This window comes from Perognathus longimembris, chromosome 3 (assembly GCF_023159225.1).
Source record: "Perognathus longimembris pacificus isolate PPM17 chromosome 3, ASM2315922v1, whole genome shotgun sequence".
Classification (NCBI taxonomy): domain Eukaryota; kingdom Metazoa; phylum Chordata; class Mammalia; order Rodentia; family Heteromyidae; genus Perognathus; species Perognathus longimembris.
Window position 1 is genome coordinate 61,076,441 of NC_063163.1, and position 18,208 is coordinate 61,094,648.

At 44.2% G+C, this 18,208-nt stretch overlaps 1 protein-coding gene across 2 annotated transcripts in view; it reads right to left on the minus strand.

The window, feature by feature from the left end:
* Tnfrsf19 (TNF receptor superfamily member 19) overlaps positions 1–18,208 on the minus strand; it is a 64,903-nt gene that overhangs the window by 31,119 nt on the left and 15,576 nt on the right. For both annotated transcript variants that reach the window (XM_048341648.1, XM_048341649.1), the window contains exons 2-5: positions 13,839–13,941; positions 12,666–12,776; positions 1,755–1,933; positions 148–233 (exon numbers count right to left, since the gene is read on the minus strand). In XM_048341648.1, the coding sequence (XP_048197605.1) occupies positions 148–233; positions 1,755–1,933; positions 12,666–12,776; positions 13,839–13,907 (445 nt within the window). In that variant the 5' untranslated portion in view covers positions 13,908–13,941. The remainder of the gene's footprint in view (positions 1–147; positions 234–1,754; positions 1,934–12,665; positions 12,777–13,838; positions 13,942–18,208) is intronic.

Sequence of the window (18,208 nt, forward strand, 5' to 3'; positions counted from 1 at the left end):
TTTTAGAAAGCAGTGTATCTAATGAGCCAATGGTAGAGAGAGAGAGAGATTTTTGTTCCACTTGCCAATGGAAGAAAGAAGTTCTAAAACATAACATGGTAAAAGGCTGGCTGTTCCCCATGCCCAGCTCGGAACGCGATCACTCACAGTGGGGCTCATAAGGAGGAGGAGGGTCGCCGCAGGGCACACACTCCATATCTTGAAAACCAACAAGTTTCGTCTTCCTATAAAATCTAGAAGAGAAAGGAAAATGACTCTGATTAGCTCTGCCATGGGAGTTGACAGTCATGGTGACATGAGTTACAGCACAAGATTCATTCTATGGTTTAAAGACTGAGCACCCAAAGAAAGTGGAGGTGCGGCTCAAGTGGTAGAGCATCAGCCTTTAAGCAAAAAAGGCGAAGCAAAAGTGCAGCCCTGAGTTCAAGGCCTAGTATGGGCTCAAAAAAAAAAAAAAAAAAAGAAAGCTGAAATACAGTACAGGCAGATCCTTGGACAGCCTTTCTGGGCAGGCAGCAAACATATCTGAAATATGGATTCCACTTCATATAACTTTATGATTCTCCCCAGTGTACCCTTTTTTCTATATTGGGATAAGGTGATGCTTGGAGAATAGGAAATCAACTGTTTGGGGACATTTCTATTGTAATTGATAGTATCAAACACCTTATAAATAAAGTGCTAGGGTTTGTTTGTTTGTCCTAGTACCGGGGCTTGAACTCAGGGCCTGAGCATTTTCCCTTAGCTTTTTCCTTCAAGGCTGGCTCTTTACCATTTGAGCCATACCCTCACTCATGGCTTTTGGATGGTTAATTGGAATAAGAGTCTCAACTTCCCTGCCTGGGCTGGCTTTGATCTGTGATCTGTGTGTACAGTGCTCTCGAAAGACTTGAGCGCAAGTCACTATGAAGCAAACCATCTGCTCTCTTCCCATGAATGCTGGCTTAGAAAGGATGTAATTTAAAACTAATCATATAAATAAACTGTGAAACAGTCATTCAAGTGTTTATCTTTAACTTGCCCCCAAATGATGTATTTATTTAAAGAGTGAAGTGACACTGAAGAAACTAAAGCCAGTCCTGGGGCTCAGGTGACAGCCATGAAGTTAAGCATGAGGAAATCTCCAGGGGTTTTCTGCAAATGCCCAGAAGGTAGCTTGGTGGTGGTGGTGGTAGGGGGGGCGGGGAATGGAATCAAATCTTTAATTTCTTCTTTTCTGTCCCTCTCAGAAGACTACCTAGTCTCAGCCAGTCAAACCCATGGGAACTTCCTCTTTGCCCATTTTCCATATAAAGAGATAGACACATACACACACACACCAGCAGATGGAAAAGACAAGCATGGGCATTGGACATAGAATGATTTGGATTTGTCTTGCCCGGCCTGGCTTTGAACCTTGATCCTCAGATCTCAGCCTCCTAAGTAGCTAGGATGACAGGTGTGAGCCCAGCTGTATCTCTTCTTTTATGAGCTGCTTCTTCATTCTTGATCTGTTTAAGTTTTCTTTGACAGGGGTCTACAGGACCTTGGGAGAGGTTTTCCTGACACTACTCTCTTTGTTAGCACACCTGCTGATGTCATTTGTCACTAGCACCTGGCACAGGGTAAGCACGGAGGCCCCCATCTCCCTCCTCCCGCAAAGTGGATATGAACACAGGAAGCCACCGGCTCTCTGTCGATGCCTTTGAGTAAGTATCAGTGTGTTTCGGGGTAGGTGCACACACAGAGAACATTGTACTCCAGCCACCACTCACCCCGGCAAGCAGTCTCCGCAGATGGCGTCACTGGTGATGGAACAGTTGGCTTTCTGAAATCGGTTCACCAGGGCACAGTCCAGACATGGCCTGCATTTCTGGAAGCCCCAGCCCTCCTTGAACCTGTGAGGCCGGCACGTCACACACTGTGCATCCTCCCCATAGCCGAAGCCACATTCCTGCGGAGGTGAACAGGCCACAGATAGCCATTAGCTTCCAGCTGTGAAGGACAGCAAAGGAACTTGGAGAGGGAAACCTGGTGCCCTAAGTAACCAGCATCACCTTTCCCTGTACATGCATGGCCTTTCCAGCAAGTCCACAGGTGCCTTTTCCTGGCTAATCATCTCCCTGACTGAATTCATAGTCATTGCTAGGCCAGCAGCCCTGAAGAAGAAATGGTCTCCAGTTTCTCACTGTGGCTTTCTTGTTAGATCAGGACAGAATGGTATGGTGGCTCAATTTCCAATGGAGCCAGGCATGGGACTAAACTAAGTCAGGAAACTGTTTGGACTTACCATAGCTCAAGGCAGAAAATAAGCATATGAGTAAAGACACACTAAGGGCCCAAGCCCAGTACAGGAAAGATTTCAAAAGCTTGAATGCCTGGAAATCTACACACCAGAGTCCCCCAACATGCTCAGCAACTGAAGACCTGAAAGCAGAAAGCTGCTTACATATGTGTTCAGAGAGAAGCTGGGCATGGTGGCTCATGCCTGTAATCACAGCTGTTCAGGAGACTGAGGTGTGAGATTCGAAGCCAGCCCAAGCAGGAAAGTCCATGAGACTCTTAAACTGCAATGAACCACCAAAAAGCCAGATGTGGAGCTAGCCTTGAACAACAACAACAACAAAAAGCCTAGGGACAGTGCCCAAGCTCTGAGTTCAAGACATACTACTCCACACACAAAAAAATGAAAGAAGGGAAGGAAAGGAAGAAGGAATATTAGTGTGCTGTGTTGATGAGGGAGGAAACTTCTTCAGAGAAAAGAGGCATACTTCCACAAGGGCCCATGGTACCGTGAGAGCCAGGGTTTGAACCTGCAGTTTCTTTATAACCACCACATTGTAGGTACGCTAGATTATTTTGAGAGAGGTGAGAAGTGCACACACTGGAGCTTCAACTTAAGACCTTTTGCTGCCCCTTAGCGTCTTCACTCAAGGCTGGCACTCTATCACTCGAATGATATCCTTACTTCTGACTTTTTTTGCTGGTTAATTAGAGACAAGAGTATCACAGATTTTCCTGCCTAGGCTGGCTTCAAACCTCAATCCTCAGTTCTCAACTTCCTGAGTAGCTGGGAGTAGAGCTCCACATCTTGTATGGGTTTCTTTTCACAAATGTGCATTTTACACATACAGGGAGGTGTCTGGCAGAGGATGGCTCACAACACTGGTTGCCGATCCTTTGCGATCATCATTGCACCTGCAAGACCCTGGTAGCCAGAAGCCGAGCAAACCCAAGAACACAGTCCAGATGTGACTGGGGTAGTGGGGTGAAGGTGAAATTCCTAGGGTCTCAGTTTTCTCATCTGTAACCCTGGATACAATGCAAGAATGCAAGTCTCGGCTAGTTCATATCTCCACCTGTCCATGAAATGTACCTATATTTATTTCTTCATACACACACACACACACACACACACACACACACACACACATTTTTTTTTTGCCAGTCATGGTGCTTGGACTCAGGGCCCGAGCACTGTCCCTGGCTTCTTTTTGCTCAGGGCTAGCACTCTACCACTTGAGCCACAGCGCCACTGCTGGTTGTTTTTCTATATATGTGGTGCTGAGGAATTGAACCCAGGGCTTCATTTGTGTGAGGCAAGCACTCTACCACTAGGCCATATTCCCAGCCCTCTTCATCTATATTTATATAACAACTCAACTAAGCTGTACTTGTTGGCCAAACCAATGTAAAGATAATACTGTTTTGGGTACTGTACTACTCCATAAAAAATGCTAGTAATCAATCTAGTCTTTATTCTAATTAATACATTCATATTTTGGGTGAGTGATATCTTTTCTCCTTTTGGATGCTCTGTCTGACTTTAAAATTCACCTTTTTTGGTGTGTGTGTGTGTGTATGTGTGTGTGTGTGTGTGTGTGTGTGTGACAGTTTTGGGGTTTAAACTCAGGGTCTTGTGCCCTACGAAGCTGGCCCTCTACTCCTTGAGTTATGCTTTCCAATCCAGTCTTTTGCTGGTTGTTCTTTTTTCCTATACTATTTGGCTGGTCCTGGGGCTTGGATTCAGCACCTGGGCTCTGTAACTAGCCCAAGGCTAGCCTACTACCACAGAAGCCACAGCTCTACTTCTGGTTTTCTTTCACTGGAGATGAGAGTTTCTTGGACTTTTCAAAGCTGGCTTTGAACCATGATCCTTGGGTCTCAGGCTCTTGGGTAGTGAGGATTACAGGCCTGAAACACCAGCACCTGCCTTTTGCTCGTTCTTTTTAAGTAAGGTCTTCCTCCCCTCCTGGATGCCCCCTGGAGCCAGGAAGCTTCCCTTCGTTCTTGGGATCCCAGGCTTGCACCCTTTGTGGAGATGGTGTCTTGCTGGCTTTGAGCTGCGATCCTTCCATTCTCAGCCTCCCAAGGAGCTAGGATTACAGACGTGAGCCACTGGTGCCCAGCCAAGTGAACAGCTTCCACACATACCATGAAGCATTGTGAGAGCGCCAGAAGGAGTTGAGTTATTCACTAAGAATTCCTCTGGCACTGTCTAGGACATGGTGGGAGGTCACGGGGGCTGCTTTGGCACTGGTGACTCTGTGCTGGGACATATGGGTGGTTTTCCTGAGCACGTCTGTCACTATGAGGGCTGTGAGCTTGCAATGCTTTCTGAGTACAGAAGACAGCCTCCCACACACAGCTTCAGAGTGGGATCAAAGCATGTGCACGTGACATGGGGGGGGGGGAGGGTATGCATTGTTCGCTGGCAAAAGAAAGCTTCGCCAGTGAAAGGCTCAGGCAGAGCCAGTGTTTCACAATCCAGCTTTGATCCGTGCAGCCTGGACTGTGTTACAACACAGGAAAGAAGGGAGGGAGAAGAGGAGGAGGAGGAAGAGGAGGAAAAGGAGGAAAAGGAGGAGGAGGAGGAGGAGGAGGAGGAGGAGGAGGAGGAGGAGGAGGAGGAGGAGGAGGAGGAGGAAGAAGAAGAAGAAGAAAAAGAGGAGGAGAAAAGGGAAAAGAAGACGTATATGCAGGTGGCTCCCACCTGTAATCTTAGCTACTCAGGAAGCTGGGATCTGAGGATGGTGGTTCAAAGCCAGTCCAGGCTGGAAAATCTGTAAGACTTCTTATCTCCAATTAACCAGCAAAAAGCTGGAAATGGCTTAAGAGGTAGAATGCCAGCCTTGAAGGGGACAAGCCACGTGAGATCATGGAGGCCCGTGCTCGAACTTCAGCATCAGTACAGACAAACAATAACTTGCAAGTGTTAGGCTAAGACATTCCTGAAGTGATCGTTGTATGCACCAAACTCACGAGAAATTCTGAATTCACTAGAGATTCAGAGATGATGTTTTCAAGGAACTAAGTCACAGGATGGCACTCATGGCCATGATCCCTTTTTGAGTTGACTGTCCTACTTCAAAGCCTTATAAACACAGAGACTCTGTAATTACTGGTAATCCAGGCTACAAAGTAAACTGCATATAAAATATTAAATTACCCCCCAATATAAATGTCTACTTTGATGTTTTTATTTCCCTCTGTAAAACCAGGTGATTAAAATGCCTTGCAATCCTCTCCATTAAAGGCAGTAAATAGCTATGGAGTGAGAAGGGGAGCAGGGGGCCTCCAGGAGAAAGCAAGCCCCTCACCCCTGCAGACCTGGCTAGCGCTGGGCATCTTCTCTCTTGCTAGAGACCATCTCTTCGCGTTTTCCTTTTTCCCCTCTGTACGTGAAGGACTACATATATCAGAGTTGATTCAATTCAGCGGGGCATGTCTCTTTCCATCCCGTCCCTAACTTCCTACTCCTTCTAACAGGAAAACACTGGTTTCAAATTGGGGGGAGGGGCAACCTGCCAGAAAGAGCCATGCCCAATATGCTGGGCACTGTGCTCTGGCTAGATTCTATTGTCTCCGCCTCGTTCATCTCACAGAGTGCTCCCTAGTGCTTCTTGTAGAGTACTCCCTAATGCATCCTAGAATGCTCTCTAGTGGATCTTGGGGAGTGTTTTGCAGTGTGTCTTGCCAAGTGCCCTCAGTGTACCCTGAAGAGTGCTCCCTAAGTGGATCTTGAGGAGTGCTCCTCAGTGCATCTTGCAACATGTTCTTGCAGTGTGTCTTGCAGAGTGCTCCCCAGTGTAAGCCGCAGAGTGCTCCTTGGTGCACCTTGCAGAGTACTTCCCAGTGGATCTTGGGAAGTACTCCCCAGGGCACCTTGTAGCGTGCTCCCCTGAGCATCTTGTACAGTGCCAGTTTTCTGGTGGTTAACTGGAGATAAGAGTCTCCCAGACTTCCTGCTCTGGCTGGCTTTGAACCATGATCCTCAGATCTCATCCTCCTAAGTAGCTAGGATTACAAGCATGAGTCACCGTCTAGGCAGTAAATGTGTAGAAGGATCTCAGTGCTGGCTCCCATTCCATCAGGCTGGATGACCCATGGGGTGAGTAAGGAGTGGGGGAGACAAGATGGGATCTCTGGATGAAGAGTGGGGGCGGGGCAGCCTTCCTTATCTTGGATCCTGTTCCAGCCTGACTATTCCTCCCTCTTGCCTCCCCTACCCATGGCTGGCAAAGGTAGTTCTGCCTGCCCTGGATTTTGAAGCCACATTTGATGGCCGTCTGGTGGCAAAATGACTCAATTCAAACAGGCTCTCTGAAATCCCTCTCTAGCATCACACACACACACACACACACACACACACACACACACACACACAGAGCACCCAGCTGGTTTTATGCCCACAGTGGAAGGCCACAGTCTAACCACAGGAAAACATCTAGAAGACCTTTGGGGAAGGTACATTTTAGCCTTGAGTGTAATGAACTATTTATTTGTATAGCCAATAAGTTATTAGCTTTGGTTCTTTGAACTTTGAAAAGTTCAATGTTCCATGCCCAATGTAGATGGAAGAAGAATTTTTGTTGTTGTTTTTTGGGGGGCGGGGGTTTGGTGGAGGAAAATCTAGAGCAAATGGAAATAACAAATTTATTTTATGCACCCAGTGCTCAGAAACCAGCTTTTTAAATTCCCTTAATAAAAACAACATTAAGGAGATCATTTCCTTCTCCAACTTTCAGTTTCTAAAAAATCCACAGTAGTTTTCTTTTTAAAGAAAAATTTCAAGTAAGAGCTTGTTAATATCACTCAAATAACCCATGCTCCATCACGTATAATTACACATAAATAAAGTGTGCAATACTGTAATTAAATGGTTGAAATCAATTCCTCCCTCCCCCCCCCCCCTTTTATCTTGGCAAATTACATTCAGTTTGGATGGCCATAATAGTTTTTTAAAAATTAGATATCTTTAAAAATATGAATTGGATTTGTATTTTGTTATTTTCGAGTGTTAATTTTGTCCACATTAACTAAAAGATGTTCCAATAATTGGTTAGAAAAGCTGACTTTGAAAACTATGGCAGAGGTTTGAGACCTTTTCAAGTGGCTCAAGCAAAAACCAGTTTCCTCATTTATTGCTGCAAGGCGATCAGTTAAAAGCACATTGCTGGCATTAATTCTGAGGAGGAGGAGAGGTGGGGGGGGGGGGGGGGAGGCGCAATTCCAGGCAGCTAGACTTGAAGTCTAATGTGGTTCGTGCCCAGCACCTGTGGCTCATGCCTGTAATCCTAGCCACTCAAGAGGATGAGAGGTGAGGATCAAGGTTCTAAGCCAACCCATGTAGAAAAGTCCATGAGACTCCTATCTCCAATTAACCAGCAAAATGCCAGAACTGGAAGTGTGGCTCAAACGTTGAAGTGCCAGCCTTGAGTGAAAAAGCTAAGGGACCACCTCAAGACCCTAAGTTCAAATCTCATTCCTGGCACAAAATAATGAGGTTTCTTTAGAAAAACCAAACCCATTCTCTCCTGTGAATCACAAAGCTATGTTTGTTGTTCTGATCTGAGGATGGCTGATGGCTAAGTCACCCACATTTAGGGGTCCCATGCCCAACAAATATTAGGAAGCAAAGTGAGTAAAGTGTGGTTTCTGTGCCAGTCCTGGGACTTGAACTCGGGGCCTGAGTGCTCTCCCTGAGGTTTTTCTTGCTCAAGACTAGAGTCACAGTTACACTCTTGGATTTTTTGGTAATTTATTGGAAATAAGAATCTCACAGACTTTCTTGCCCAGGCTGGCTTTGAACCTTGATCCTTAGATCTTAACCGCCTGAGTAGCTAGGATTTGCAGGCATGAGCCACAGGTGCTAGGCTGTGAGTACAGCTTTCTTTTTTTCCCCCCTTTTTCTTCTTTTTAACATTTGACTCTGTGATTGGCAAAACAATCTCAGTCTTCCTTAGAAGCATTCAAAAAATGCAACTCTGCATGGCAGAGATAAATGAGAATACAGTCTTTTGGGATAAAGTCCTTTAAACAGATGCCAAATGGCTCAGTGACATGATTTTTTAAGAACACAACAGAAAAACTAACTGTTGGCTAGAAGGCGAGTGAACTGGGCTACTTTACCCACAGTGCCTGGGGAGAAGGACCCATGGAGTGAGCAGCAACAGATTGAGGGCCTCACACTGAGCTGGAGATGGGACTGGAGCCCATGGGGAGAGGAAGGGGAGCACGGTGCCAGCAAGGCAGCTGTCTATAACTGTGATCCTAAGCCAGGATTCATTCAGTCCTCCCTCCTTCCCTCCCTTCCTTCCCTGTCTCTTTCCCTTTCCCTTCCCTTCTTTCTCTTTCTTCCTTCCTTTCTCTTTCTTGCTTTTTTCCTTCTTCTTCCTCTCTCTCTCTCTTTTTTTTTTGTCAGTTCTGGGGCTTGAACTTAGAGCCTGGGTGCTGTCTCTGAGCTTCTTTTGTTCAAGACTAGAGCTCTACCACTTGAGCCACAGCTCTACTTCTGGCTTTTTTTTTTTTTTTGTCGTTTATTGGAGGTAAGAATCTCACAGACTTTCCTGTCTTGGCTGGCTTTGAACTGACATCCTCAGATCTCAGCCACCTGAGTAGCTAGGATTAGAGACATGAACCACTGGCACCCCAGCCATCTCTCGTTCTTTTTTTATTTAATCTCTTCTTTCTTTCTCTTTTCTCTGTCTCTATCTCTCTGTTTCTTTCTGTATCTCTGTCTCTGTCTCTCTCTTTCATTCCAATTCTGGGCTTGAACTCAGGGTCTCAGGCTCTTGTTTAGTTTTTTCCTTTAAAGCTGTACCTCTACGACTTGAGCCACACCTCCACTTTCTGCTGACTTTTTGCTGGTTCATTGGAGATTTGTTTGCCCTAACTGACTCTGAACCACGATCCTCAGATCTTAGCCTCCTGAATTGCTATGATTACAGGTGTGAGCCACCAGTACTCAGCCTAGGCCAAGATTTCTGGAAGAAGTTTGTCATTCTGGAACTGTCCAACTCAACAGCCAGGACCTCATTATATTTAAATGTAATCAACTAAAATGAAATGAAATGAAATATCCAGTTTCTCATTGCCAGTGGCTAAGTGCATTTCAAGGGTTCAGTAGCTCCAGTGGCCAGAGGCTCCCATATTGGGTTGCAAAAGTGATATATTATCATCACAGACAGACCTCTTGGGTAGCAAGATGCTACAGCAGTATCCAAGCGAGACAGAAAAGGTGGGTGAGGCTCAGTGAAAGAGCACTTGCCTTACTTGTGCCAGGGCTTGTGTTCCATCCCCAGCACCAAAACCAAACCAAAACAAAACACAGGAAGGATCATTACCCACAATGGCTCCACTTTGCCCCAACATCAGCACATCTAGTTAAAAGCAGGGACAAAGGACAAATCAGCCTCACAGGGACTATACCTCCATCTCTAAGACAAGAGTAATCAGCTGGGCACTGGTGCTCTCGCCTGTAATCTTAGCTGCTCAGGAAGCTGAGATCTGAGGATCATATTTGAAGCCAGCCTTGGCAGGAAAGTCTATGAGACTCTTGTCTCCAAGGAACTACCAAAAAAGCCAGAAGTGGAGCTGTGGCTTACGTGGTAGAGTGATAGCTGTGTGGGGAAAAGTCAAGGGAAAGTATGGGGCCCTGAGTTCAAGCCCTAGTACAGGCACAAAAATAAATCAATAAAAATAAAATGGAAGTAATTATCATCTCCCTCTAAGAGGTAAGGTGCGAAGGTCCTATTATGTAATACATAAAAGCCACAGAGGTAATACTTGGCTTATTACAATAAAATTAACCATCACCTATTTTGGTCTCATGATACATATAATGCATAGCTGTTTTAGAGTATGAAATGATAAAACACATATAGGAGGCAATCCATTTTTGTTATATTGAGAGATACCTTTTATTTAGCTAGGCATAGTGGCACATTCCTATCATCCCAGCACTTGGGAGGCTGGGGCAGGGGAGTTGGAAGTTGGAGGCCAATCTGAGCTACATAGCCAGTTTTGGGCCCATCAGTCTGCATAGTGAGACCCTCATCTCAAAAATGAGATGGCACGATGGTGTACAGCGTGCCTGTAAACCCCAGCTACATTCGGGAGGCACAGGTGGGTGGATCCACTTGCTGAGACTGGCTTTGGGCCTAAATATGAGACCTTCTCTGAAAAAACAGTAAGAAGCAAAAGGGCTGATGAGGTGTAGCCAAGTGGTAGAGCATTCACCTGTCAAACGGGGGGCGGGGGGGTGGGGAGGAAGGAAGAGGGAGGGAGGGAGGAAGGGAGGGAGAAAGGGAGGGAGGAAGGGAGGAAGAAGGAAAGAAAGATAGGAAGGAATTATCAAGAAAAGGAAGGGGGAGGTGAGGAAGGGAGAAAAGAAGGAAAGGTAAGGGAGAGAGGAAGACAGGGAGAGGGGAAGGAAAGGAGAAAGGGAAGGAGGAAGGAAGAGAAAGGAAGGAAGGAAGGAGAGGGAGGGAGGGAAAGAGGAAGGAAGAAAGGGAAGGAGGGAGGGAGGAAGAATGGAAGAAAGAGAAGGAAAGAAAGAGAGGGAGGAGAGGAAGACAAGAAGGAAAGGGAAGGGAGGGAGAAAGGGAGGGATGAGGGAAGGGAGAAAGGGAGGAAGGAAGAAAGGAAGGAAGGAAGGAATGAAGGAAGGAAGGGAGGGAGGGAGGAAGGGAGGGAAGGAGGGAGGAAGGGAGGGAGGGAGGAAGGGAGGGAAGGAGGAAGGGAGGGAAGGAGGGAAGAAGGGAGGGAAGGAAGGAGAAAGGAAGGCAGGGAGGAAGGGTATCCTTTAAGTCAGCAAACCCAAAGTATGCACATTTAATGCAAGATTCCAGTAAGTGATCTTTTGAAAGTGGCGAAGATAGGGTGGGGCGTCAATGTAAAGAAGCAGCTGTATGTATTGGAGGAACGGGACTTGGTTCATTCCTTCATATCTAGCAACTAACTTTAGGGCAGAGACGCCTCCCAGATCACTGTCCCAGTGCCTTCCAGCAAACCAACCTTCCTGCCTCCCACCTCACAGAGGGGAAGTAACCCTAGACACCTGGGGAGAAACAGAACTGAACGCCTTCCAAGGAAAATAAAAATTAAGAGTAATAAATCCACAGATGGAAGTGTAAGTAAGCCTGCATACACAAAGTGCTTCCAAGCTTTTTTGTTTTGGGGTGTGTGTGTGTGTGTGTGTGTGTGTGTGTATGTCTGTGGGCGGGGGGCGGTGTGCATGCATGCCAGTCCTGGGGTTTGAACTCAGGGATTGGGAACTGACCCTGAGCTTCTTTTGCCCAAGGCTAGTGTTCTACCTCTTGAGCCACAGCTCTACTTCCTGCTTTTGGGTGGTTCATTGGAGATAAGAGTCCCATGGACTTTCCTACTTGGGCTGGCTTCGAACTTCAGTCCTTAGATCTCAGCCTCCTGAGTAGCTAGGATCATAGGCTTGAGCCACCGGCACTTGACTTGGTATAAAGTTTTTTGTCTAGACTCAGTTATTGGAATGTGGATGTCTAGGTCTTTCATACTATTTATTGGAAATACCATCCTCTTGCTCTCATTATATTATGTTTGCTCCTTTATCAAAGATCTATTGGCTTTATTTATGTGGGCCCACTTCTCGGTTCTCTGCTGGCAACCTAGTTGTCTATTCTTTTGCTAATTATACACTATCTTGATGACTGTAGGTTATTTGTAAGACTTGACATTAGAGTCTCTATCAATCATCTAATTTTTCTGCTCCTTTAAGATTTCTTTTTTAATTTTCATTTTTGTGTGCTAGTACTAAAGCTTGAGCTCAGGGCCTTGGGCACTGTCCCTTAACTTTTTCTGTTCAAGGCTGCTGCTCTCCCACTTGAGCCACACTTCCACTTCTGGCTTTTTGGTGATTAAGTGGAGTTTAGAGTCTCACACTTTCCTGCCTGGCTGGCTTTGAACTGAAATCCTCATATTTCAGTATTTTGAGTAGCTAGGATTATAAGCATGAGCCATTCGTACTCTGTTCTTGGCTTAATTTTAATAAAAAGGTAACATAACCACATTCTATCTCTAATGGTTTATTGTTAAGTTTTGTAGCATATTGATTCTTTTTAATTAATCTGGGTAATAAGTATATTATTCTTTTGGTTAAATACCATACACACTAAGTCATGCCACCAGGGCTATCTTGCTGAATATTTAGTTCATAGAACCTATTTATCTCAACAAGGTGCATGAATCAGAAGTTTTGAAAAGGGAATTGTATAAATATTTGACTAAAGTGACATCAGGAATCAGGAATTCCATTGTAGTATCCAAAACTTTAGTAATAATTAACGAAAAGAACTTTAGTTTAAAAAAAAAAAAAAGAACACATTTTCCCAACACAAATATACAGCTTTCCCCTGAAAACCAATGTGTACCTTAGATAACTCCATGCCTGGCCCACACTGTCTGCAGAGGACACAATTTCCAGAACGATCCCGGAATTCCTGCTGTCTACAGTCTCCGGTTTCACCAAGCACTTTGCAAGGCTAGGGAAAAAAAAAATGGTTGCAAAAAAATGTTACCGTCAAGCCAGTGCCAGTCTAACCAGGAGTGCCCTGAATGGCACTGCTGCTGCCCATTGTGTTTTCCCAAATGAAAGCTCAAACTCCTCAGAAATTCTGTGTAATGCTTACAGTAATGAGAAGTCACTCCCTACAAACCATCTTCACCTTCAAGCAGGAAGACCTATGAGGATATTACCCTGTTTTCAACTCTTTGGGGCAGCTGGGAGGAAGAATTCAAGGTGGGTTTAAGACTAAAAAATTTTTTGGGACAAACTCCAATAATCTCAGTCTCTCTCTCTCTCTCTCTCTCCCCACTTCTCTCTCTTCCTCCCCACTCCCTCGATCCAATCTCTCCCTCTTTTTTCTTTTCAGTACTGGAACTTGAACTCAGAGTCTAGTATTCTTTTACTTTTTAAAACGTTTTTTGCGCTAGGCTAATGCTCTACCACTTAAGCCACAGATCTATTTCCAGCTTTTTGTTTGTTAATTGGAGATAAGAGTCTCACAGACTTTTCTGCCTGGGCTGGTTTTGAACCATGATCCTCAAATTTTAGCCTCCTGATAAGCTAGGAATTCAGGTGTAAATTAGAATTCATGCACTAGAACTTAGCACCTAGTATGTGTTGCTATAAATATGTGCCTTAAAAACCTAAGATAATGTTGTTATCCTAATGTTAGAAGTAATATGACTTCACTTCAGTTTACATAAAATAATTGGCAACACTTGGTCGCCAACCCTATGGATGAGCAGAACTCTCTCACTTATTAATTAAATGTATAATTGATTGAGTACAATTTGAAAGATATAAAACACAATATAGGATCCTCAAAAGAAAAGAGTCTTTTAAGCCAGGCACTGGTGGTTCACACCTGTAATCTTTGCTACTCAGGAGGCTGAGAACTGAGGATTGCAGTTCCAAGCCAGGCTACACAAGAAAAAAATGAGATTTAAAAAAAAAAATCCATCAAGAGAAAAGAGTCTTTATGTATTTACATAAATACATTTTCACCATCCCCTATGGAAGAAAAGACAAGTTTACTTACCAGACAATCTAGCAAAAGTACAATGGAGAAGAATATTTTCTGATATCGTCGGGATACTTGGAAAGCCATGGCTCTTGTCAGGTATATTTGTCCCTCAGGAGTTCTAAATCAAAGCAAGAAGGAAGAGATGACTCACTTTCAAAACTTTAGTGACCATGAAATGAATTTATTATAGAATGTTTATCATTTTCTTTTGTGTGCATGTGTGTGTCAGTACCGGGACTTGAACTCAGGGCCCAGGCTTCATCTCTTGGCTTTGTTATCCGAGGCTGGCACTCTACAGCTTGAGCCAGAGCTCCACTTCTGGATTTTGACTAATGAATTGGAGTTAAGAGTTCCTCAGATTTTCCTGCCCAGGTTAGGTTTGAATTTCAATCCTCACACCTCTGCCTTATGAGTAGCTAGGATTATAGGCATAAACCACGTGCTGATCAGTTTTGTTTACCAATTCCTATATATACAGATACTAAATATTATTTATTTTGGAAAGGAATCACTTTTAATGAAGCTACAGTAGACAATATGTAATCTTAAAATTTTCAAGTGAGAACTGATACTCTGCATTATGTACACCTTATAGCTCCTTCTGGCTCTCAATTCCCAGAGAACACCAGCCTTGGTTTTCTACCCTGGTCTTTTACAGGGTCTGGTCTTCAGCCAGAAATGATGCACACCCCATCAATGACTTAGAAGCTTCCCATGTATAAGGCTCTCTAAAGTTCAGGCAAGATAATCAAGAAATAGCTAGTCAAAAAGTACTAAAACAACTGAAAACCACTATCAGCTATATACAGTTTGCAGCATGCTGATTTGCTTAATCCTTGCCACTCATTTAGAAGATCAATTGTCTCCATTTTAGAAATGGGCAAAGTGAGGCCAAGAAATCTGAGAGGACCAAGAAACCCTCAGATCACCCAACTTGTCATAAGAGGCAGAGCCAGATGCACACAGGTGGGCCTGCTTCCAGGTCCCCGTGTTAGGTCTACTGTGTCCTATTTGCCCTGAAGCACTCTATGAGGTGTTCAGTCAAAACATTAGGCTTGCCAGGCAATGGTGGCTCACACCTGTAATCCTAGCTATCCAGGAGGCTGAGATCTGAAGATCAAAGTTCAGTCATCCCAGGCAGGAAAGTCTGTGAGACTCTTCTCTCCAAAGTGGTACTGTGGCTCAAGGTGTAGAGTACTAGTCTTGTAAGCACACACACACACACACACACACACACACACACACACACACACACACACGAACAGCACCTAGACCCCAAGTTCAAATCCCAGAACTGGCACAAAAAAAACCACAGACCTCTTCTTGGAGAATGGAGATTCCTCTTTACTCAGGACAGCTAGGGTTTGGTAGTTGTGAACTTGGCTTCAAAGCAGCATAGGGCCGATTGTTTATCAGCAGAAAAATAAGCGGGGGGTGGGGGGGTGGGGGGTGGGGGGAACACAAGACCTAGACCTGGGTTTTTGTTTTTTGTTTTTGCTCAAGGATAAAACACTACCACTTGAGGCATAACTCCTAGCTTTTCCTTGTGGGAGCTTGTTAATTGTAGATAAAAGTCTCACAGACATTCCTGTCCAGGCTGGTTTCAAACTATGATCCTCAGAGCTTAGTCTTCTAAGCACCTAGGATTATAGGCATGAGCTACCAGTCCCTGGCTAAGCATTTGTTTGAAAACACCGAAAAGTCACTAAGAAGTGAGCAACGTAGGGTCCACTTCAACATTTCAGCAAAATATAAACCTAGTCTTTTATTTTTTATCAAGAATGATGTAAGATGTAGGAATGGAGATGAATAATACCCTGTTTGTTTTTACAACCATACATAAGACCAAGAGATAAGGTGTTTTTAATTTATTTTTTAATGAGGCCTTATCTGGTGGATTTGTCTAACATGCAGAGAGATAGAGAAAAAAATGTTTGGCGCTTGGTTTATAGATTGGCCCTGTGACTTGAACTCAGGGCCTGAGCCCTGTCCCTCAGTATTTTCACTCTAGGTTGGCTTCTGCCACGGGAACCCCTCTTCTACTTCCAGCTTTTTTTGCTGGATAATTGGAGATAAAAGTCTCATAGATGAAAGTCTTCCCTGGGCTGACTTCAAACTTCCATCCTCAAATCTCAGCCACCTGAGTGGTTAGGATTATAGGCGTGAGCCACTGCATAGAATGGCATGGTTACTTTTAAAGTAAAATCTTCCAAATATTATTCTAGATGACAACAATTATTGTTGAGCCTGGGGCTCCATAGGGCCAAGCCTCAGTCAGGCTAGAAAAGACAATGTTGATATTTATCATAACATGAATACTAAATAAGTGGCCCATTTCAAGTGAATTCCAGCTTTCTCTGCCCTTTCCCACCAGTAACTAGTTAGCCATCATCCATTGTTTCCATAGACAACAGAACGAAATCCAGGAGAAAATTCTATTCTTTAATATGTATGCCTCCATCCTTCCTTCTTGACATGGTCTTAGATTTTTGAAAAAGAAGAGAAGGTATGGGTTTCTGTAAGTTAGAATGTGTGGTTTGTATGGAATTCATAGGAAAAAGGTTCTTACAAGCTGAGACTCCCTTATCTCAAATGCTTGGTACAAGAAGCACTTCAGATTTCAGATTTATTTTTTCAGTTCAAAATATTTGCATAGACCTAATAAGGTATCTTGGGCATGAGCCCCAAACCTCAATATGAAATTCATTTGATGTTTCATGTATATTACTTTTATGCATAGCCTGAAGGTAATTTTATACTGTGTTTTTACTAATTCTGTGCATGAAAGGAAGTTTCACGGTGTGGGATTTTCCACCTCCGATATTATCTGGGTGCTTGGAGAGGTTCAGAATTTTGAAGCATTTCAGATTTTGGATTCAGATTTTTCAACCTGTAATGCCAAAGCATTTAACCCCATAAGTGGAAAAAAAGAGCTTAGTAACTTAAGTTAGTACATACCACAATCAAACAATAAATTTGAACAAGAATACTTGAAGAACACTACACTAATTCTGAGGGGAATATAACAACAAAAAAAAACCCAACAAATGAAAGGAGGCATTTCTTAGCATTTCCCATGATGCATGATTTTCGTGCAGGTGTATAAAATAAATAGAGATAAAAATGGAACTGGTACTAGTGGCTCATGCTTGTAATCCTAGCTCCTCAGAAGGCTGAAATCTGGGGCTCATGATGCAAAGCCAGACTGAGCAGATAAATCCAGGAGACTCTTACCTTTAATTAAGTACCAAAATGCCAGAAGTAGACCTGTGACTTAAGTGTTAGTGTCAGCCATCACTGAAAAAGCCTTTAAAGGACAGAGCCCAGGCCTTGAGTTCAAGCCTTACTACTGGCACACAAAACAAAACAACACGAACAACAAACATGTGGATGATGTAGTTAGGATTAATCAGGAGAGCACAGTGACTAGAAAAAAAATTTGAGGGGGGGGGATGTGAGAGGTGGGATACTGGGGCTCAAACCCAGAACCTCACACAAATTGAACAAGAACTCTACCTCTGAGCCACCCTGGCCCAAGAACAGACTTAATTGGTGACAGGTACTGCTGCTGGTGTTGCCATTTGTTGAGAACACCACTTAGTAGTGGCACAAATGAGAATTTCACCTCTACAGGGGCAGCTGGCCTGGGCCAGCTCTCAACACTGCTATAAGGAGGGAGAGACCTGAGCAGGTATAAAGCTTCATGGGAGGGCAGCTGATAGAAACTCTTTCTGACAGCTAATGAGAGCTATGAAAGTGTGCACAACTCTTGTCCACCATGTTACAATTCTATTCTATGACAGAATCCAGTGATCCAATGTATGCATGGCTGTACTTAAAAGACTTTCACAACAATGAAGCCTATAGAAAGTGCTAGAAGACCAAGAACTGGTACAAAGTTTGAACTGTGGACTAAGCACTTCCAAAGCTGAGTCGTATCAATGCTTTTACAAAAAGCTTTCACCGGGTCCTGGTTGCTCATGCCTGTAATCCTAGCTACTCAGAAGGCTGAGATCTGAGGATTGCTGTTCAAGGCCAGCCCAGGCAGGAAAATCTTATCTTCAATTAAACACTAAAAAGCCAGAATTGGAGCTGTGACTCAAGTGGTCGGGCAGTAGCCTTGAGTTCAAAAAAGCTCAGGAACAAGGCCCAGACTCTGAGTTCAAACCCTAGGAACAGCACAAAAAGAAAGAGAGAGAGAGAGAGAGAGAGAGAGAGAGAGAGAGAGAGAGAGAGAGAGAGAGAGAGAGAGAGAGAGAGAGAGAGAGAGGAAGGAAGGAAGGAAGGAAGGAAGGAAGGAAGGAAATAAATTACGAGAGTAGAGGGAATGAAGGAAAGAAGGCAAGAAGGGAGGGAGGGAGAAAGGAAGGAAGGAAGGGAGGGAG